The following is a 24,590-nucleotide window of genomic DNA, read 5'->3' as shown; positions in this document are numbered from 1 at the left end:
GTATCAGCCTACTCAGGACAAATTGCAAAACAATTTTTGGGGTCCAATTTCTCCTGTTACCCTTAGGAAAATAAAAAATTGGGGGCAAAAATATCATTTTTGTGGAAAAAAAATGATTTTTTTTATTTTCACGTCCGAGTGTTATAAACTTCTGTGAAGCACTTGGGGGTTCAAAGTGCTCACCACACATCTAGATAAGTTCCGTGGGGGGTCTAGTGTCCAAAATGGGGTCACTTGTGGGGAGTTTCAATAGTTTAGGTACATCAGGGGCTCTCCAAACGCACATGACAACCGCAGACCATTCCATCAAAGTCTGCGTTCCAAAACGTCACTGCTTCCCTTCCGAGCCCCGACGTGTGTCCATACAGTAGTTTTCTCCCACATATGGGGTGTCAGCGTACTCAGGACAAATTGGACAACAACTTTTGGGGTCCAATTTCTCCTGGTACCCTTGGGAAAATAAAAAAAATGGTGACTAAAAGATCATGTTTGTGGAAAAAATACGAATTTTTTATTTTCACGCCCGGGCGTTGTAAACTTCTGTGAAGCACTGGGGGGGTCAAAGTGCTCACCACACATCTAGATAAGTTCCTTGGGGGGTCTAGTTTACAAAATGGTGTCATTTGTGGGGGGTTTCCACTGTTTAGGTACATTAGGGGCTCTCCAAAGGCAACATGACACCCGCAGACCATTCCATCAAAGTCTGCATTCCAAAACGTCACTACTTCCCTTCCGAGCCCTGACGTGTGCCCATACAGTAGTTTTCTCCCACATATGGGGTAGCAGCGTACTCAGGACAAATTGGAAAACAACTTTTGGGGTCCAATTTCTCCTGGTACCCTTGGGAAAATAAAAAAAATGGTGACTAAAAGATCATGTTTGTGGAAAAAATACGAATTTTTTATTTTCACGCCCGGGCGTTGTAAACTTCTGTGAAGCACTGGGGGGGTCAAAGTGCTCACCACACATCTAGATAAGTTCCTTGGGGGGTCTAGTTTACAAAATGGTGTCATTTGTGGGGGGTTTCCACTGTTTAGGTACATTAGGGGCTCTCCAAAGGCAACATGACACCCGCAGACCATTCCATCAAAGTCTGCATTCCAAAACGTCACTACTTCCCTTCCGAGCCCTGACGTGTGCCCATACAGTAGTTTTCTCCCACATATGGGGTAGCAGCGTACTCAGGACAAATTGGAAAACAACTTTTGGGGTCCAATTTCTCCTGGTACCCTTGGGAAAATAAAAAAATGGTGACTAAAAGATCATGTTTGTGGAAAAAATACGAATTTTTTATTTTCACGCCCGGGCGTTGTAAACTTCTGTGAAGCACTGGGGGGGTCAAAGTGCTCACCACACATCTAGATAAGTTCCTTGGGGGGTCTAGTTTACAAAATGGTGTCATTTGTGGGGGGTTTCCACTGTTTAGGTACATTAGGGGCTCTCCAAAGGCAATATCACACCCGCAGACCATTCCATCAAAGTCTGCATTCCAAAACGTCACTACTTCCCTTCCGAGCCCCGACGTGTGCCCATACAGTAGTTTTCTCCCACATATGGGGTATCAGCATACTCAGGACAAATTGGACAACAACTTTTGGGGTCCAATTTCTCCTGGTACCCTTGGGAAAATAAAAAAATGGTGACTAAAAGATCATGTTTGTGGAAAAAATACGAATTTTTTATTTTCACGCCCGGGCGTTGTAAACTTCTGTGAAGCACTGGGGGGGTCAAAGTGCTCACCACACATCTAGATAAGTTCCTTAGGGGGTCTAGTTTCCAAAATGGTGTCATTTGTGGGGGGTTCCACTGTTTTGGTACATCAGGAGTTTTCCAAACGCGACATGGTGTCCGATCTCAATTCCAGCCAAAAACGTCAAATGGCGCTGCTTCCCTTCCGAGCTCTGCCATGCCCCCAAATAGTGGTTTACCCCCACATGTGGGGTATCAGCGTACTCAGGACAAATTGCACAATAACTTTTAGGGTCCTGTTACCCTTGGAAAAATAAGAATTGAGGGTGAAAAGATCATTTTTGTGGAAAAAATATGATTTTTTAATTGTATGGCTTTATGTTATAAACTTCTGTGAAGCCCATGGGGGTTCAAAGTTCTCACCACACATCTAGATAAGTTCCTTAGGGTGTCTAGTTTCCAAAATGGTGTCATTTGTGGGGGGTTTCCACTGTTTTGGTACATCAGGGGTTTTCCAAACGCGACATGGTGTCCGATCTCAATTCCAGCCAAAAACGTCAAATGGCGCTGCTTCCCTTCCGAGCTCTGCCATGCGCCCAAATAGTGGTTTACCCCCACATGTGGGGTATCAGCGTACTCAGGACAAATTGCACAATAACTTTTAGGGTCCTGTTACCCTTGGAAAAATAAGAATTGAGGGTGAAAAGATCATTTTTGTTTAAAAAATATGATTTTTTAATTGTATGGCTTTATGTTATAAACTTCTGTGAAGCCCATGGGGGTTCAAAGTTCTCACCACACATCTAGATAAGTTCCTTAGGGGGTCTAGTTTCCAAAATGGTGTCATTTGTGGGGGGTTTCCACTGTTTTGGTACATCAGGGGTTTTCCAAACGCGACATGGTGTCCGATCTCAATTCCAGCCAAAAACGTCAAATGGCGCTGCTTCCCTTCCGAGCTCTGCCATGCGCCCAAATAGTGGTTTACCCCCACATGTGGGGTATCAGCGTACTCAGGACAAATTGCACAATAACTTTTAGGGTCCTGTTACCCTTGGGAAAATAAAAATTGGGGTGAAAAGATCATTTTTGTGGAAAAAATATGATTTTTTTAATTGTACCGCTGTACGTTATAAACTTCTGTAAAGCCCTTGTGGGTTCAAAGTTCTCACCACATATCTAGATAAGTTCCTTGGGGGGTCTAGTTTCCAAAATGGGGTCACTTGTAGGGGGTTTCCACTGTTTAGGTACATCAGGGACTCTCCAAACGTGACATGGCGTCCAATCTGAATTCCAGACAATTTTGCATTGAAAAAGTCAAACGGCGCTCCTTCCATTCTGAGCTCTGCCATGCGCCGAAACAGTCGTTCCCCCCCACATATCAGGTATCTGCGTACTCAGGACAAATTGCACAATAACTTTTGCAGTTCAATTTCTCCTGTTACCCTTGGTAAAATAAAAAAAATTGAACCTGAAGTATTTTTTTTATGAAAAAAAGTTAGATGTTCATTTTTTTTTAAATATTCAAAAAAATTCCTGTGACGCACCTAAAGGGTTAATAAACTTCTTGAATGTGGTTTTGAGCACCTTAAGGGGTGCAGTTTTTAGAATGGTGTCACTTTTGGGTATTTTCTATCATATAGACCCCTCAAAGTGGCTTCAAATGTGATGTGGTCCTAAAAATAAAATGGTGTTGTAAAAATGAGAAATCGCTGGTCAACTTTTAACCCTTATAACTTCCTAACAAAAAAAAATTTTGGTTCCAAAATTGTGCTGATGTAAAGTAAACATGTGGGAAATGTTAGTTATCAAGTTTTTTGTGTGCCTTATCTCTGTGATTTAAGGGCATAAAAATTCAAAGTTGGAAAATTGCGAAATTTTCAAAATTTTCGCCAAATTTCCGTTTTTCTCACAAATAAACGCAAGTTATTTGAATGAAATTTTACCACTAACATGAAGTACAATATGTCACGAGAAAACAATGTCAGAATCACCGGGATCCATGGAAGCGTTCGAGAGTTATGACCTCATAAAGGTACAGTGGTCAGAATTGTAAAAATTGGCCCGGTCATGAACGTGCAAACCACCCTTGGGGGTGAAGGGGTTAATTGTGACTGTGGGTCCAGAGGTGGATGAGGACGGAGCTCCTACTCGCCTTCTCGAGCTAATGAAGATCAATGCTGGCGCGCTGACAGTCACAGGAGCGGCATCCTTGACGTGTCGTTCCTCTCTCCGTAGGTATTAAATCCAAAAAAGAAGTGCAAAAAGAAGAAATACATCAACTCCGGAACGGTGAGACAACGTTCACCAGACCCTATGTCTATAAGGAAATCGTTACCTTTACGACGGACGTTGCAGTGTATCATCCACGCTGTGGGATTACACAAGGCTGGTTTGACTCGTCGTCTGCTGCGGGGTGGAGGCGGAGGGGCAGATTTACAAAATGACCCACAGCCCTAACCCAAACTGAAAAAAGGAGACAAACCCAAAAATGGAGCGTCCAGAATGAAGGGGCAGCGTCACTCCTTCCTGTGACTGTTCCTGCAGCTTTTAATCCCGATTACAGGAACTGCAGTACCAGGCACAGTCACACCCAGACGTATGGCGCTGTGCGGTGTAGTCCCTTCATTATCATCCGCACTCATCATATCTTGCTAACTAGAGTTGTGCAAAAAAAATTTGTAAGACCCGGGTCCCCTGGTCCGGTTGATAACCCCACCACCAGCGCCACAGCCCAGTGCAACATCATCGTTGCCAAGTCTACTAGACAAAAAAGGTGCAGGTAAGAGGAAGTTTGCAGGGCTGCAGTCCAGACTACCAACATGGTCACGTGACCCAGGTCCTGCAAATCTTGTTACCAAACCTGTCCTTTCTCAGAACCCCCTTTTAAATCAGGTCTCCAGGACTTTCTTTTACTTATCGAGTCCCATTTCTCTACAATATGTGGCAGCCACCTATGGAGTCTTTATGACGACCGTAGACTCCCAACAGACATTGCAGCCAAGCTGGAGTCACTGGTGGCTGCAGTGTCATTGAGGGACACTGTGACGACGTCATTATGAACTACACGTCTCAGCAATCTCTGGGTGGAAAGGAATTAGTAAAAAATATTGGTAAAGTGAAGCAGCAGTACTCTGCTCATAGGCAGTGTTGTGTTTGGACCCCATTATCGCTGGGCCCGCCGGAGGTCTCCCTGGCTCAGTACCTGCTGGTGGTGCGGATGATTGACGGCTGAGTATCTCCCATGTTTCACAGGTGACACTTCTGTCTTTCAAAGCGGAATCAGAATATACATTTGTGGATTACATCAAAGGCGGGTGAGTACAACCCTCTTCATTTTCTAGATGACATTACACCCTGTAGGATGGGCGGTAAAGAGAATAGCCATTGTTTTATCGGCCGCCGATTTATCTTTTGATGACTGTACAAGGACTAGTCTGACTATAACACCAACATATTCTGCAGCGCTGTACAAGGATCGTCATGAGTCTGACGATGGTGGGGGATCACAATATTGTTTCTCTAGTGGTCATCTGTGCATTGGGGTGTCCTGCCTCCATCCTGATGATAGGATCAGGCATATTGAATTTCAACACGCCCAATCATTAATTCTCATAAAAGATATGGAGGAATCAACTGCACCCTACTCCCTTCCTCCCATTATGAATACATGGATGCTCAATTAGAGCCAGCGTCCATTTATATGGGATGTGGAGACGGCCAAGGTGTGTGGCCACCATAAGTCCTAAACCTCATGGTCTTCTCAGTACTGGCGGACAGAGACAGAAGAGGCCCAAGAACAATATATAGACCCCTTGCAGTTCAATAACACACAATTCCATCTGCTTTGGAGGTAAAAATGGCCCCCTGACCTCTTGGGGCCCCTGTGTGGCTGCAAAGGTTGCACCAATGATCTGTCCGCCCCTGGTGGCTTAGTAGTGAGCAATGACCAATCCTTGTGTTCCTGATGGAGACGAACGGTCAACAAACGTGACTTTCTTCCCTTTCAAAATACATGTATGCTCAGCCAAATGGAGCACGCATATGCATGAGGGGTCAGACAACATGGCTGACATCTGATCATATGCCATCTAGGGAGTATGGACATACCAAAACGTAGATGATCATTGTTGCTGGGTGTGTTGGTACTGTATATAGGAATACTCACCAATGTGTTGAATCAGTGGCAGAAATAAACAAGGGAAATGTTCCATTACACATCGCTCTGAAAAATCCACAATTACTTTTTCTACTTTTTATTTTTTTTTTCCTAGGACGCAATTAAACTTCACAGTCGCCATCGATTTTACAGCTTCGAACGGTGAGCAGAGAACGTTATTTTTTTTTCTTCCTCCCCCAACTTTCCTCCATTATTCCGATTAATTGCAGGACTCTCACTGCTCCGAAAATGACAAGTGTCTGTGGGGAGGTACGGGTGAGCTAACGGGGCCGCGCAGGTCGGCCACGGCTTTGCTGATGGTGTCGGTTCACCTCCCCACTTAATGAGGCTGCAGAACTGACTCCTCCAGCGGCTCCATATGTAGCTGCTCGAAACTGGAGGCAAAATGCATCGCAGCACGTGCTGGAGAGAAGAGGGACGAGGGGAGACCAGTGCTCTCACATATAGCACTGACCCATCAGTAGGACTGACCGACCTATCTGTGTATGGGGGTCTCCCCACTTACCCCTGTCAGATAGTGTCAGGAGATATATGGGTCCTCATGCTGAATATCAACCCCTTTTGTTCTCAGGGGAGATAAGTTACCACCAGAGCTGTCTGGAATCAGTTCATCATGCTCTCACTATTAATATTGTATGCACGCTCAGCCAAACTGAATGTGCATGTGTATATGGTGAGTCAGGAGAAATGGCTTGTTCGGCCAATAACTATTGAAAATATTGTCTTAGCAGAGATAGAGCTGAAATTTCCCTCTCTGCATTAAAATAGTATGCACGCTCTGCCAAACTGAGCGTGCATGTACATTAGGGGGTCAGGAGAAATAGCTCATTCAACCAATGGTCAGTGCATAAGCATGATCTTATATCACTGCACAGACCGATTTGACTCTGGTCACTTAGCCTCTTCTTAGGACACAATTGGATACACCCAAGGCAAGGGTTAATTTGTTGCATCGCCTCCCCAGGTAACCCCTCGCAGCCCACCTCGCTCCACTACATGAACCCCTACCAGTTGAACGCATACGGCATGGCACTGAAAGCTGTCGGAGAAATTATCCAGGACTATGACAGTGACAAACAATACCCGGCTTATGGTTTCGGTGCCAAGATTCCTCCAGATGGCAAGATTTCCCATGAGTTCCCGCTGGTTTGTAAATGTCTTATGACATATTTTCTATCATTTCCTGCCACATATGCAAAAAATAAAGTACTATTTATTTATTTTTTTCAATGTTGGTTGTGTGTGTGTGTATATATATATATATATATATATATATATATATAATATTTAATTATTGTTTACTTAATTTATATTAAACAAAATGTATACTCAATTAAATTATAATTGTATAATTATTATTATTCTGTTTTTTTATCTACGTTTTAATAGTCCAGAAATTCTTTCCTGGTCCCATAAATCCCAGATTAATTAATTATTATTATTATTATTATTTACAATTTCTTGTGTCATTTAATATGTATTTTGCTTTCAGAACGGCGACATGGAAAGTCCAAACTGTGTGGGGATACAGGGCGTGCTGGAAGCATATTTTAAAAGTCTGCGGACTGTTCAGCTTTACGGACCAACCAATTTTGCACCAGTTATTAATCAGGTTGCCAGGTAATATGCATTATATGTGTGTGATCAGTGATTTCCACACTTCTGGGGTCTGTAGTTCTCTCTTCTTTACTGTATACAGTTTATACATTGGTTTCAATAGTAGAACTGTATGCAGTCAGCTCCTGGGCTCCCCCTAGTGGTGGCTGCAAGCAATGAGAATTTTATAATATATCATTATGTCTGTGTAAGAGATTTGGAGCTCTTTATCAGAAAAATGGAGCTGGTAACTCTGGAAAAAAAATATTGCGCACATAAAGATGTAATATAAAGACATTAATAAGTGCTCAGACACCTGAACCCCAAGATCTGAACTTTTTATATTGATGACCTGTCTATAGGATAGGTCATCAATATCAGACCGTCGGGAGTTCGACACCCAGCAATCTGATGTTTGCAACCACATGTACACAGTGTACAGCTCAATACACCATGTAGTGGCCGTTCTTGGAATAGCAGCTCAGCGCCTATTGAAATCAATGTGCTCTGAGCTGCAGTACCTGAGAATGGCCAGTACATGGTGTATGGAGCTGTGCTGCTTTGAGTCCGTACACTAGCAGCTAATTGGTGGTTGTGATGGTAGGTGGTGGCCCGCCACTAATCTGATAGTAAGACCATACTTAAGGATAGGTCATCAATGAATATCCGGGACAACCTTCAGGATAAGCTGATTTGTCCCTATTCTCTGTTCTTCCCAAGTGCCGCAGGTCAAGTGACGGATGGATCTCAGTATTACGTCCTCCTGATCATCACTGATGGAGTCATCTCTGATATGGCGCAGACCAAAGAAGCCATCGTCAATGTGAGTGCACATGTTGTAGGCAAAGCTAAAGCATTAGGGTCAAGTAATCATTTATTCTATTTTTTATGTCAGTTTTCTGTCTGTCTTTATAGGTTTCTCCAGAATTGAAGACTATTTTTCTAATATAATAATTACAATTACATTAATACACATATATCCCATTAATGACTACCTCCTGTCTCTTGCCATAAATATGTAATTTTTTTTATCTGGTGTAAATGCCGCTGATCTTCTGAATCCGGCGATGTTTTTCGTTTGTTCCTGCTCCTCTCCATTCCTGAGATATGACCCATTTTTCCCTTATATAAATGTAATCTTTTATCTAAGTGGGTGTGGTCCACGAGAAAAATAAAGACCACGCCCATAGCCAACAAAACAAGATTTAAATACAGGGAATAGGAGGCCATTTCTCAGGAATGGAGAGGAGCAGGAACAAATGAAAAACATCATCGGATTCAGGAGAACAGCGGCATTTACTGTGCGTAAAAAAATATACATATTTAGAACACGTGCCAGGACTCCTTTAAGTGTTAAATTAGTAAATGTCTGAACTTTTGAGAATAAGTTGTGATGGCTTTGACAGAGGCAGGAGCAGCAGGTAGTACTCATTATGGAGAAATTAGGAGAGAGGCTGAATAATACCTTATTTCCTCCGGGCCGTGTAGGGGGGAGTGGAGAACGGCAATTAGTATGTGAAAACCAGCGCATACAATACCAAGATTCCCGGTAGGTTAGGAAATTAAAAAAAAAAAATAATCTTTCTTGCCGCTGATGAAAATCTGCCTTAATGTGTAGTTGACATTAATTCCAATTAAAACGGAGGAAGGTTAATAATAATCCTGTAGAGTGCGGCTTTGTAGAAGAGAGCTGCTCTGTGTTCTCCGAAAGAAGCCTAGAAAAGAAGACGCTTACTGACTGTACTCGCCGTCCGTCCATTCCATACAGAGCAGCATCAAGGGGATCCGTCATAAAAGCCCTCGTTATTTTCAGCAGTGGACCGTAAGAACTCCGGGGTTTTCTAATTATGGCCCAGAGCATTAGTCTTATCCTTTTTTTTTTTTTTAACTCATCAGCTGAAATTTGCCTTTTTTTTTTTGTTCTTAAAGGAACTTTTTTTTAATGCATCAGCAGTCAGAAGATTTTATTTAATTGCTCATTGCTTATGAAGTGAAAAAAGGAAGAAATTTCGGTATGAGTCTTGATTAAAAAAAGTCTTGATCGTTTTGGGTTTACAGCTCCTATGCAGAATTATGGGTCTCCATGACAACAGGCAACAAACAAACAGTGAAGTCAAATCCTGCAGTTTACACCGCTTGTTTGTTTTCTGTTACCAAGGAGACACATTACTCTGCAATAGAACTGCAGACACAAAAGATAGGTGATTTATTTTTTTTAATCAAATTTGCTAAAAAAAAAATTATTTTTGGATGCAATGGAACAAGTAAATGGTGGACAAAGCCACAAAGCAAGGGGAATTTTTACACAACAATAAAGAGAAAGCAGTCACCCAAACAATTGGACTATTCTCATATGTGATTTGACCCCATCCCTGGCCAGGGATGCCCACAACCTTTTATTCTCCCTTCTTGGCTGGATGGTGGGACCAGGGTAGCTGTCCGTTGGGAGGGTGCTGGTCCTGCAATGGTCGGAGCGCATTTATGATCCTCAGGTTTCTCTTAAACTTTTAAACTTTCTACTCTCTTCCTAGGCTTCATCGTTACCATTGTCCATCATTATCGTAGGAGTCGGTCCGGCAGAATTTGACGGTGAGTTATCTGCTATGTCTTTTCTAGGGTCCGTGGTTGTCAAGACCCTCGATGGCAGTCGGTATCATGGCACCCCTAAAGGAACTGTCACATTCAGCCCTACTATCCTTTCCTATGTAGGATCACAGTGATCCCTTTAAGCACTACCACAGTCCCATATGAGGACTATCAGATGCCTAGAGGTGCAATAGGTTTGCAGTTGCGGGTTGGTGGCAGAAGTAATGAGACATTTCCTGCCATCTTAAGGAAACCATCAGTCCTTCATGCCATTTCCTCAACGTTGCGGCCCACCATGCCTCGTTGGCAGAGGCAGCCGAGGAACAGTTAATTTGTGCCGCTCTCCGGCTGCTCTGCCTTGAGGTATCATCACTGCACCTGTAGAAGAAAATAACAGCAGAAACTCTCGGGAACGGTACAAAGTCATTGCATCTACAAAGTAATTAGACGGCATCCTGAATACATATTTACAGCAGAAGGGAAGATTTCACTGCTGCCAAAAGTAGAAATGCCCAAAAGACACCCAGCAAGGATTAACAAGGAGAAGATGCCCTGGTTAGTAGATGCCATAGATGTAGAGAACTCCCTTCTACCTGAGGAGGGAATGTAACGTGTGGTGGAAAGTGACCGTAACTATTGGGGGTTGAGATAGCAGTCGTACAAGGGTCCTAGAGCCTCAAGGTCCCAGTGCCACATAGGAAGACCCCAATACTATAGATGGCACATGATGGGGTCGGACCCCCACACAGATTTTGTATAGGGGCACAGGAGGCTGAAGTTACACCTCCAGAAAGTGGGATAGTGACTTTACAAACTGCAACATCAAGAAGGAAAAGTCATGGAATTCCGGAAATCACAGGATGGAGACGTCACTGATCTCGTAATGGGGAAATGGAAGCAGCATTTGTAAAACCTTTCAAATTACTCAGTCTGGAGTCTCAGCCTTGTGCAGAAATCCCGGCTGATATCACTGAGGTCATTAATGGTCGTCTGAGGAAGGTTCTCCCGCTGAATGCACTTGGGCAAATCATCAAAATCCGCTTCTGGCAGCTCCTGTGTAATCACCGACTGGTGACGTCCCCAATATGCGCGATGGAGACAAGTATGGAGATGCTGCAGCCATGGGAGCAAGTTTTGGTCACAGGCTGCTCACAGTAGCACGAGCAATATGTGGCCTGGCGTTGTTGAGCTAAAAAACGGCTCCTAGGACACTTTGGAGAAATGGCCTCCGCTGGGTCCACTATGGATCCATTCTGTGTTGCAAGTGAAATTGGACATCATGTACAAAGACTAGGGCATCACACCACATCTACACAAACCATCAGAAGGAATTTGCACGACATTAGTCTACGAGCTGGACATCTGGCAACAGGCGTCCACTGACCTCATGCCACCGGTCTCATAGGCTATCTTTCTACAGAGCTAGAAGGCAATGGAGGCTGGAATGGAGGTCTGACATCTCTAGCTATGAGTGTAGCCTATGAATTAGACGCCATGAAGATCCCTTCACAAGGGAACGTCACATTGTTCCTACTTCTGAGATTATGTTGTGGGGGACATAATGTACCATAATGTACAGAAGCCGGACCCCTCTAGTCTTCATTCCCAGTAGACTATCAGCTACATTGATTTGGTTGTGTAACCAGTGGTGCTGCCATTTCTCTAAAGAGCTGTTTTTTTCAGCACGACATCCCATGTCCGCATGTTGCTGGTGCTACTGTGAGCAGCCTGTGTGACCTAAGCGTACTATCATGGCTGCAGAGTCTCCAGACTTGTCTCCCATCGAGCACATCATGGATGGGATTGGTCAGTGATCACAAAGGAGCTGCCAGCAGCGGATCTTGATGATTTGGCCAAGTGCATTCAGCAGCAGAACGTTCCTCAGACGACCATTAACGACCTCGCTCATGGCCTCCAAACACGTTAACAAGGTATAGAGGAATTTATTAACATGGTGGCTTTATCTTTATGTGGTTCTTATCCCACAACCATCCTGATTACACCTGAGGTGCGCTAATCTCACAATGGTATACTGTGCACACGTCCTGTTTGATCCCCTGACAGCACAATATCTCGGACTTCTCCCTTCTCATCTGTCGGAGCGTTACCAGTTGCCAAGCTGCAAAAATTCTTCATTTGGAAGTGTGAAAAGTAATTTTTGATTTTCTTTTACCTTTCCGTTATATGGAACAGTTGTGAAGGGCGATATTCCAGGCCTTTCTATTTCTTTTCTGCTTTGAAAAAAAAGATTAGGTCAGAGTTCTGTAAGCGACAGATCAAGTGTAATGGGAGAAGATCGGCACACATATCCCATCTACAGCGCAAAGATTTACAGACAGCAGCGTACGATGGGATTAGGCGTCCAAGGGCATCGCGGGCATTTATTCTACAAGTCATTTCCGATCAGAATGAAGGGGCGACTGTAACCTCATTTGTCAGCTCTGCCAGAGCCTCGTGGTTACAGGTTACTCCTGGCCTCCAGCAAGAGCAGGACGACGAGGCCGGGGGAGAGGAGGACACGGCCAAAGGAACGGAAAGAGGAATGTGCAAAATGTGGTAAAAGGAGATTGTTCTAGGAGAAGTCAGTAAGTAGAGCAATGTCAGCCATAGTGTATGGCCATATTCAGTAGGACTCATAAGGCAATACTATAAGGGCATTGTATGAAGCCAAAATGAACTGCACACGTTGTACCCGGAGGTCATCAGACCTTGATCCGGCCCTTGACTCACAAAATCCAGAACTCCTTGGCCTCCTCTAACCCTAGAAAACCCGTCATTATCTTCCTCCATCTGCCCGATCCTTCTCATACTTCGGGACGTATCTGCGTGTATCCCATGCAAATCCCGATCTCCAAAGGCAAAGTAGATGCAGGAAGGTGACGTCACGTATTAGAAATTGAATTAGTCACCGCAGAATTGTGTATTCAGCGCCGGCCGCTGACCCAGATTCACTCACAAATTAGGAGGTAAATAACATATTAGTGATCCGGACACGACTCCAGAATCAGCTGAACCATAAATTACAGCTGAAAATATAAGGAAAATGACAGGTTGTGAAAGGTTATAAAAGACGACAGCGGAGCCTCAAATGTGTGAACTGAGGTCTGGAATCAAATCTAATGGAAAAATGTGCTGGGAGATAGATAATGGATAGATAGATAGATAGATAGATAGATAGATAATGGATAGATAGATAGATAATGGATAGATAGATAATAGAGAGATAATAGATAGATAGATAGATAGATAGATAGATAGATAGATAGATAATAGAGAGATAATAAATAAATAGATAGATAATAGATAGATAGATAATAGATAGATAAATGGATAATAGATAATTGATAGATAGTAGATAGATAATAGATAGATATATAGATAATAGATAGATAATGGATAGATAGATAAGACAGATAATAGATAGATAGATAATAGATAGATAGATAGATAAATGGATAATAGACAATAGATAATTGATAGATGGATAGATAGATAGATAGATAGATAGATAGATAGGAGATAGATAGATAGATAATAGATAGATAATGGATAGATAGATAATTGAGATATAATAGATAGATGGATATATGATAGATATATAGATAGATAATAGATAGATAAATGGACAATAGATAATTGATAGATGGATAGATACTTAGGTGATAGATAGATAATAGATATGGTAATAGATAGATGATAGATGGATAGTAGATAGATAATAGATAATTGATAGATAATAGATAGATGGATAAATAGATGATAGATAGATAGATAGATAGATAATGGATAGTTAATAATAATAATAATAATAATTTTTATTTATATAGCGCCAACATATTCCGCAGCACTTTACAATTAAGCGGGGACATGTACAGACAATAAATTCAATACAAGTTAAGACAATTCAAACAGTGACATTAGGAGTGAGGTCCCTGCTCGCAAGCTTACAATCTACAAGGAAATGGGGGGACACAGTAGGTGAGAAATGCTTGTTGATTCAGGTCTGGCAATTATAATAGGGATTTTCATATAAAGCTGCATGATCCGGTCATCAGCCCGTGTGTTTAAGTGCAATAGACAAGTATCAAGTGCAGTTATCATGTGCATGAAGGGTGTGGAGACAGATGAATAGTAGGGTGCAGATTCAGAATAATATTTGGAAGGAGGGAACAGGGCAAAGTTAGCTTGCTGAGTAGTTGATGTGGTAGGCTTGTTTGAAGAGATGGGTTTTCAAAGCGCGCTTGAATAGGTCAGGGCTAGGTATCAGTCTGATCGCCTGGGGAAGTGCATTCCAGAGAGCTGGAGCAGCACGAGAGAAGTCTTGGAGGCGGAGGTGCGAGGTTCGGATTACGGGGGATGTTAGTCTTAGTCTTAGTTAATAGATATATAGATAGATAATAGATAGATAAATGGATAATAGACAATAGATAATTGATAGATGGATAGATAGATAATAGATATGGTAATAGATAGATAGATAGATAGTAGATGGATAGATAATAGATTTATTTGTTGCCTCTTCAGGCATAAAATAATTAGTAAATTAGAAGTAATGGCGTACTATGTGATCCTGATGATGCCGTCAGCCTGTGAGAAGCCGCTGTCTCGTTTCCTCAGTTAATTGTTCCCACAGGATTGTGACGGTTCCATTATTGACATGCGGCAGCCGGCAGTGCGCGGCCCGGGCCGGTGTCACCTTGTGTCTTCACCACACTATTATGGATCTGTACACAGCAGTATGGCCGCCTGCTCACTCCCCGCACCCGTACAATATTCATCTCACTTCATCCTTTATTATAAGGAAAAAGCTTTATTACATCTTATTAATTCAGATGTTCCCACAATGCATCGCTCTGCCCTGGTGGGACAGGGTACAAAACAGGGACCTTGGGGTCACATAGCCATCCACACGGCCGGTTTTAGACAAAGTGGTGCCCTGGGCAAAAGTGTAAAGTGGGGCCACTGATGCTCTCATATTGCACCATCACACAGAAACATTTCGGTTGTATTTACAAGTCGTTCACGCTTGTTTTCCGGCCTCTTTCCAACGGCCGAGAAAGAATGGTGGGCACAGAACGATCACTAGTAGATCATCCTGTCCCCATACAGTATCATGTTATCTGCAGCTTACATCGGGCGATGTGCGGCTGAGAACAAGGATTTGTGTAAACAATACAATCACCCGATGAATAGGCAGCATTTTGCTCGTTCATTGGGTGATAGCCGACATATTCACACCTATGAACTCTCATCTGCACTCCCGGGATTTATACATGTGGATACTGCATATACACACAGTATGTGACACACACAGCACACACATGTATACATAAGAGCACATACAGACCAGCCATATGTATACACAGAGCGCATACAGACCAGCCCTATGTATACACAGAGCACATACAGACCAGCCCTATGTATACACAAAGCACATACAGACCAGCCATATGTATACACAGAGCGCATACAGACCAGCCCTATGTATACACAGAGCACATACAGACCAGCCATATGTATACACAGAGCACATACAGACCAGCCATATGTATACACAGAGCGCATACAGACCAGCCATATGTATACACAGAGCGCATACAGACCAGCCATATGTATACACAGAGCACATACAGACCAGCCATATGTATACACAGAGCGCATACAGACCAGCCCTATGTATACACAGAGCGCATACAGACCAGCCATATGTATACACAGAGCGCATACAGACCAGCCATATGTATACACAGAGCACATACAGACCAGCCATATGTATACACAGAGCGCATACAGACCAGCCATATGTATACACAGAGCGCATACAGACCAGCCCTATGTATACACAGAGCGCATACAGACCAGCCATATGTATACACAGAGCGCATACAGACCAGCCATATGTATACACAGAGCGCATACAGACCAGCCATATGTATACACAGAGCACATACAGACCAGCCCTATGTATACACAGAGCACATACAGACCAGCCATATGTATACACAGAGCACATACAGACCAGCCATATGTATACACAGAGCGCATACAGACCAGCCATATGTATACACAGAGCACATACAGACCAGCCATATGTATACACAGAGCACATACAGACCAGCCCTATGTATACACAGAGCGCATACAGACCAGCCATATGTATACACAGAGCGCATACAGACCAGCCATATGTATACACAGAGCACATACAGACCAGCCATATGTATACACAGAGCGCATACAGACCAGCCATATGTATACACAGAGCGCATACAGACCAGCCCTATGTATACACAGAGCGCATACAGACCAGCCATATGTATACACAGAGCGCATACAGACCAGCCATATGTATACACAGAGCGCATACAGACCAGCCCTATGTATACACAGAGCGCATACAGACCAGCCATATGTATACACAGAGCACATACAGACCAGCCATATGTATACACAGAGCACATACAGACCAGCCATATGTATACACAGAGCGCATACAGACCAGCCATATGTATACACAGAGCGCATACAGACCAGCCATATGTATACACAGAGCACATACAGACCAGCCCTATGTATACACAGAGCGCATACAGACCAGCCATATGTATACACAGAGCGCATACAGACCAGCCATATGTATACACAGAGTGCATACAGACCAGCCATATGTATACACAGAGCGCATATAGACCAGCCCTATGTATACACAGAGCGCATACATACCAGCCATATGTATACACAGAGCGCATATAGACCAGCCCTATGTATACACAGAGCGCATACATACCAGCCATATGTATACACAGAGCGCATACAGACCAGCCATATGTATACACAGAGCGCATACAGACCAGCCCTATGTATACACAGAGCACATACAGACCAGCCCTATGTATACACAGAGCGCATACAGACCAGCCATATGTATACACAGAGCGCATACAGACCAGCCCTATGTATACACAGAGCGCATATAGACCAGCCCTATGTATACACAGAGCGCATACATACCAGCCATATGTATACACAGAGCGCATACAGACCAGCCATATGTATACACAGAGCGCATACAGACCAGCCATATGTATACACAGAGCGCATACAGACCAGCCATATGTATACACAGAGTGCATACAGACCAGCCATATGTATACACAGAGCACATACAGACCAGCCCTATGTATACACAGAGTGCATACAGACCAACCATATGTATACACAGAGCGCATACAGACCAGCCCTATGTATACACAGAGTGCATACAGACCAGCCATATGTATACACAGAGCACATACAGACCAGCCCTATGTATACACAGAGTGCATACAGACCAGCCATATGTATACACAGAGCGCATACAGACCAGCCATATGTATACACAGAGCGCATACAGACCAGCCATATGTATACACAGAGCGCATACAGACCAGCCCTATGTATACACAGAGCGCATATAGACCAGCCCTATGTATACACAGAGCACATACAGACCAGCCCTATGTATACACAGAGTGCATACAGACCAGCCATATGTATACACAGAGCACATACAGACCAGCCCTATGTATACACAGAGTGCATACAGACCAGCCATATGTATACACAGAGCGCATACAGACCAGCCATATGTATACACAGAGCGCATACAGACCAGCCATATGTATACACAGAGCACATACAGACCAGCCATATGTATACACAGAGCACATACAGACCAGCCATATGTATACACAGAGCGCATACAGACCAGCCATATGTATACACAGAGCACATACAGACCAGCCCTATGTATACAGAGTGCATACAGACCAGCCATATGTATACACAGAGCACATACAGACCAGCCCTATGTATACACAGAGCACATACAGACCAGCCATATGTATACACAGAGCGCATACAGACCAGCCATATGTATACACAGAGCACATACAGACCAGCCCTATGTATACAGAGTGCATACAGACCAGCCATATGTATACACAGAGCGCATACAGACCAGCCATATGTATACACAGAGCGCATACAGACCAGCCATATGTATACACAGAGCACATACAGACCAGCCATATGTATACACAGAGTGCATACAGACCAGCCATATGTATACACAGAGCGCATACAGACCAGCCATATGTATACACAGAGCGCATACAGACCAGCCATATGTATACACAGAGCGCATACAGACCAGCCATATGTATACACAGAGCGCATACAGACCAGCCATATGTATACACAGAGCACATACAGACCAGCCATATGTATACACAGAGCGCATACATACCAGCCCTATGTATACACAGAGTGCATACAGACCAGCCCTATGTATACACAGAGCACATACAGACCAGCCATATGTATACACAGAGCGCATACAGACCAGCCCTATGTATACACAGAGCGCATACAGACCAGCCATATGTATACACAGAGCACATACAGACCAGCCATATGTATACACAGAGCACATACAGACCAGCCATATGTATACACAGAGCGCATACAGACCAGCCATATGTATACACAGAGCGCATACAGACCAGCCATATCCATACACAGAGCGCATACAGACCAGCCATATGTATACACAGAGCGCATACAGACCAGCCATATGTATACACAGAGCACATACAGACCAGCCCTATGTATACACAGAGCACATACAGACCAGCCATATGTATACCCAGAGCGCATACAGACCAGCCATATGTATACACAGAGCACATACAGACCAGCCATATGTATACACAGAGCGCATACAGACCAGCCATATGTATACACAGAGCGCATACAGACCAGCCCTATGTATACACAGAGCACATACAGACCAGCCATATGTATACCCAGAGCGCATACAGACCAGCCATATGTATACACAGAGCGCATACAGACCAGCCATATGTATACACAGAGCGCATACAGACCAGCCATATGTATACACAGAGCGCATACAGACCAGCCATATGTATACACAGAGCACATACAGACCAGCCATATGTATACACAGAGCGCATACAGACCAGCCATATGTATACACAGAGCGCATACAGACCAGCCATATGTATACACAGAGCGCATACAGACCAGCCATATGTATACACAGAGCGCATACAGCCATATGTATACACAGAGCACATACAGACCAGCCATATGTATACACAGAGCGCATACAGACCAGCCATATGTATACACAGAGCGCATACAGACCAGCCCTATGTATACACAGAGCACATACAGACCAGCCCTATGTATACACAGAGCACATACAGACCAGCCCTATGTATACACAGAGCGCATACAGACCAGCCATATGTATACACAGAGCACATACAGACCAGCCCTATGTATACACAGAGCGCATACAGACCAGCCCTATGTATACACAGAGCACATACAGACCAGCCCTATGTATACACAGAGCGCATACAGACCAGCCATATGTATACACAGAGCACATACAGACCAGCCCTATGTATACACAGAGCACATACAGACCAGCCATATGTATACACAGAGCACATACAGACCAGCCATATGTATACACAGAGCGCATACAGACCAGCCATATGTATACACAGAGCACATACATACCAGCCCTATGTATACACAGAGCACATACAGACCAGCCATATGTATACACAGAGCACATACATACCAGCCCTATGTATACACAGAGCACATACATACCAGCCATATGTATACACAGAGCACATACATACCAGCCCTATGTATACACAGAGCGCATACAGACCAGCCCTATGTATACACAGAGCGCATACAGACCAGCCATATGTATACACAGATCACATACAGACCAGCCATATGTATACACAGAGCACATACATACCAGCCATATGTATACACAGAGCGCATACAGACCAGCCATATGTATACCCAGAGCGCATACAGACCAGCCCTATGTATACCCAGAGCGCATACAGACCAGCCATATGTATACACAGAGCACATACACACCAGCCATATGTATACACAGAGCACATACAGACCAGCCATATGTATACACAGAGCACATACAGACCAGCCCTATGTATACACAGAGCACATACAGACCAGCCATATGTATACACAGAGCACATACAGACCAGCCATATGTATACACAGAGCGCATACAGACCAGCCCTATGTATACCCAGAGCGCATACAGACCAGCCATATGTATACACAGAGCACATACACACCAGCCATATGTATACACAGAGCACATACAGACCAGCCATATGTATACACAGAGCACATACAGACCAGCCATATGTATACACAGAGCACATACAGACCAGCCCTATGTATACACAGAGCACATACAGACCAGCCCTATGTATACACAGAGCACATACAGACCAGCCATATGTATACACAGAGCACATACAGACCAGCCCTATGTATACACAGAGCGCATACAGACCAGCCATATGTATACACAGAGCGCATACAGACCAGCCATATGTATACACAGAGCACATACAGACCAGCCCTATGTATACACAGAGCACATACAGACCAGCCGTATGTATACACAGAGCGCATACAGACCAGCCATATGTATACACAGAGTGCATACAGACCAGCCGTATGTATACACAGAGCGCATACAGACCAGCCATATGTATACACAGAGCGCATACATACCAGCCATATGTTTACACAGAGCGCATACAGACCAGCCATATGTATACACAGAGCACATACAGACCAGCCATATGTATACACAGAGCACATACAGACCAGCCATATGTATACACAGAGCACATACAGACCAGCCGTATGTATACACAGAGCGCATACAGACCAGCCGTATGTATACACAGAGCGCATACAGACCAGCCATATGTATACACAGAGCGCATACAGACCAGCCATATGTATACACAGAGCACATACAGACCAGCCATATGTATACACAGAGCACATACAGACCAGCCATATGTATACACAGAGCACATACAGACCAGCCATATGTATACACAGAGCACATACAGACCAGCCATATGTATACCCAGAGCACATACAGACCAGCCATATGTATACACAGAGCACATACAGACCAGCCATATGTATACACAGAGCACATACAGACCAGCCATATGTATACACAGAGCACATACAGACCAGCCATATGTATACACAGAGCACATACAGACCAGCCATATTACCTAAAACTGTTTAATAGAATAGGTTTTACAAACTGGAGAGTCAGTAAGAACGTGTTCATAGGATTATCTTCTTAAATGTAATTTTTAACAAAGAGCTCCTATATTCTCCATACTAGAGTCTATTGTACACACAAAAAAGTTAATTTTGAATTATTAAGCACCACCCTAGTGTTCCAGAATCCCTGTGACAACACTTCCTGTCTTGTGTTGTTATGGGGTCACTTGGGTGGTCACTAGTGGAAATATTGAACTTAACGCCTTGTAAGTTTTGCCTGATAACTACCTACACATTTAGGAATTAAGGAGGTACCCTGACCCTAATTACATTTTTATAGATAAGATTATTTTTTCAGTTTGCTAGTAAACCCATGTTGAACATCGGATGAATAACACCAGCAGGGGGCGCTCGTGCAGCTACTATATGGCTATTAAATAGGTTTTAACCCCTTCACCCCCCAGGCAATTTTCCATTTTTGTTTTCTCCTCCCCTTCCTCCCAGAGCCTAACTTTTTTTTTATTTTTCCATCCACATAGCCATATGAGGGCTTGTTTTTTGCAGGACGAGTTGTACTTTTAAATGACACAATTCATTCTACCAGATAATTTAGTAGAAAGCTTATTTTTTTGCGCCCTGAGCTGATGTTTTTCCTGATTCCATTTTGGGGTACATGCGATGTTTTGATCTCCTCATATTGCGAGGCGACTTTTATGGCAGCGTCTTTTCTCGCCTTCGTGCTGCCATTCCCGCAATGGTCTGCTGTAAACGCCTTCCACAGACTTTCCCGTCCCGCGTACATTTAATTTTTGGCGGAAAGCGATCCTCCGCCTGTACATCATCGCCTGGCAGCAGATCCCCCTCTGTGAGCGAAAATCTATAGCGGAGTCACCGCCGTGCGCTTTTTCAGACTGTTACTATAGAAATGACCCGTCTGATTTCACATCTACATATACAATGTATCTTCTGGTTTTAGTTACTATTTACAAAACATGAATAGAACAGTTTTCTTAAAGCGGCAGTACACCTTAATTATAAAGTGGTTTATAGACTAAAATATCCATCAAAATAATGTCGATCAGTAGGACAGTGTACACGGAGTATATCGACTTTGTCCTTGGGGCCACCGGTTGTGGTTCTTTGCTGCAAAACTACAACTCCCAGCATGCCCAGACGGCCTGTGATTCAGGGGTAAGATTCTCCCGCCTATTGGAAGCGCAGTATACATTTAGGGTTTGGCCCTTGGGAGAGGACTAGTGACGCTCACTTTTCGTATTGTCCACAGCGATGGAAGAACTGGATGGAGATGAGGTCCGGGTTTCCTCCAGAGGCCGTTTTGCAGAAAGAGACATAGTGCAGGTAAAGAAGTGATGACTGGAGAGTTTTACAACTATCTTTAATTTCTCTAAAATGCACCACTTTTGCAAATAAGCTTCAGCAACCAAAAACTAAGGAAAAATTGTTTTTGTGTCTACAGCTCTGATGCAGACTTATGTGTCTCTATGGTTACAGACGACAAAGAATCCCTCTGTAGTCTGATGCATCTGATGCTTTGATCAGGTGTTACTCCTCTCCCTCCTATTGCTCAGTTATAGAAAGAAGGCAAAGGGAAAGGGACCCATGACTGCAGGATCAGACTACAAGGTTTCATTGTAGTCTGTAACCATAGAGACGCATAGGTCTGCAGGGGAGCTGCAGTGCATTTAAAATAAAGATGATTACCAAAATTGCTTAATTTTAATTTTTTTGTGACTTGCCATGGGCCTAATGGACCCATTGATTTATTATGGTCATTAGAGTTGAGCAAAGAGAGCGTGCGTCATGCTGCGATGACGCCAAGGTTACTAATCCGAGGTGGCAATGGGGATGCCAGTAGGTAGGAGGAGGTACACGAGGCGCGGGTCCAGCAGGCATAGACTACTGAAAGGACTACCGGACCCTGGCAAATCTATTTGCTCAACACTACTGGTTGCTATGTGGCGCCATTCTGCCCGTCAGGAGCCACGGAAAGCTGGCGGAAGTGGACAAACTAGATTATTGGGTGGAGAAGTAGGAAATTTGCCCCTATTCATCCATCTCTACCTCTCCAACTTTGACAGTCATTAGCCCACTGGCATCAGTTTGCTGATTATGGGCAATTTCAGGATGTGGAAACGCCATGGTTTGCAGCATTTAGTAAATTCTGACCAAACCCCCACACCCACTCACCGAACCTTCTTCTTCCTCTACAGTTCGTGCCGTTCCGTGACTACGTGGACCGTTCTGGAAACCAAATTCTGAGCATGGCCCGGCTTGCCAAGGATGTCTTAGCCGAGATCCCAGAGCAGTTCCTCTCCTACATGAAGTCCCGCGAGATCAAGCCCCGTCCACTGCCGCCTTCCGCACCCATCCAGAACCTGCCCTCGCACATCTGAGCACCGACCATGCTGTTCCATCCCATACAGAATGGGGGCACCCCCTAACCATTTTTAAGAGACAGGGTAAAGCTTCGAACTCCCATTCTCCTCTTCCCTTCGCCCAGCATCTACTTAGTTATTGGGACACGCCTGCTAATTGCATCTCTCATAAAACTAGCCGCACCCCGATCTTCTAGGGGTTATGCAATACGGTCCGGAGTACGGTCTGAGCCCGGGTTATTACCACCGGTCCTGCAATAGGAATGATCGGCCTGATTGCTCCAGCCAAGATGATGGACAGAAATGACGGACGAGGAGTACGGATTGTGGGGGTGTTGCAGAAATTTGCACTTTGGGAGAACGCAGGGCCAGCTGGATGATGCTGTACAGTATTTAAGAACATTTTTATCAGAATCGATCGTATACAGAATATGTACACTGTGCTCTCGGAGGAATTGTATACTGTAGTCCTCATCTGTCTCCAGATACATACAAATAAACCTTTAATCTAAGTGGTGGTTTTATGCAGGAACAGATCGGGAGAAGTCTGGTCGGATCCTTTGGCTTGTAAAATTACAACCCCCAGGATATCCTGACAGTGGCTGACCTTCCAGGCATGCTGGAAGTAGTAGTTTTACTAAAATCTTGTTCCTCCAAGTAAATGGCACAGACTGCAAGCTGGGTGCTGAAGGAACCGTATGGCCCTATGCTGTGCATCTCAGGCTATAAAAAAGTTGAGGTTAGCCCCCTATATTGACTATAATGGTGAACACACTGGTTCACTGTAGGCATCACTGAGCCACGATCATGCTTCATTATAGGTGTCACCCTCATGGTTCATTGTAGGCATTGCCAAGCCAATGCCATTCTTCACTGTAGGCATCACTGAGCCACCACCATGCTTCACTATAGGCATCACCAAGCTCCATTGTAAGCATTGCCGAGTCACTGCCATGTTTCATTGTAGACATTGCTGA

General features: G+C 43.9%; 1 protein-coding gene across 1 annotated transcript in view; it reads left to right on the top strand.

Moving 5' to 3' along the window:
* Nucleotides 1-24,125, top strand: part of CPNE9 (copine family member 9) — a 296,707-nt gene extending 272,582 nt beyond the window's left edge. Inside the window, exons 13-21 of the mRNA XM_073569670.1 lie at nucleotides 3,925-3,978; nucleotides 4,942-5,003; nucleotides 5,961-6,007; nucleotides 6,831-7,012; nucleotides 7,359-7,486; nucleotides 8,183-8,285; nucleotides 9,994-10,051; nucleotides 22,503-22,576; nucleotides 23,449-24,125. Of these exons, the coding sequence (XP_073425771.1) occupies nucleotides 3,925-3,978; nucleotides 4,942-5,003; nucleotides 5,961-6,007; nucleotides 6,831-7,012; nucleotides 7,359-7,486; nucleotides 8,183-8,285; nucleotides 9,994-10,051; nucleotides 22,503-22,576; nucleotides 23,449-23,631 (891 nt within the window). The 3' untranslated portion in view covers nucleotides 23,632-24,125. The remainder of the gene's footprint in view (nucleotides 1-3,924; nucleotides 3,979-4,941; nucleotides 5,004-5,960; nucleotides 6,008-6,830; nucleotides 7,013-7,358; nucleotides 7,487-8,182; nucleotides 8,286-9,993; nucleotides 10,052-22,502; nucleotides 22,577-23,448) is intronic.
* Nucleotides 24,126-24,590: the final 465 nt, after the last annotated feature.

This window comes from Dendrobates tinctorius, unplaced genomic scaffold (assembly GCF_039654945.1).
Source record: "Dendrobates tinctorius isolate UK_male_01 unplaced genomic scaffold, ASM3965494v1 ptg000027l, whole genome shotgun sequence".
Lineage (NCBI taxonomy): Eukaryota > Metazoa > Chordata > Amphibia > Anura > Dendrobatidae > Dendrobates > Dendrobates tinctorius.
This window is presented reverse-complemented; position numbering and strand designations above follow the sequence as displayed.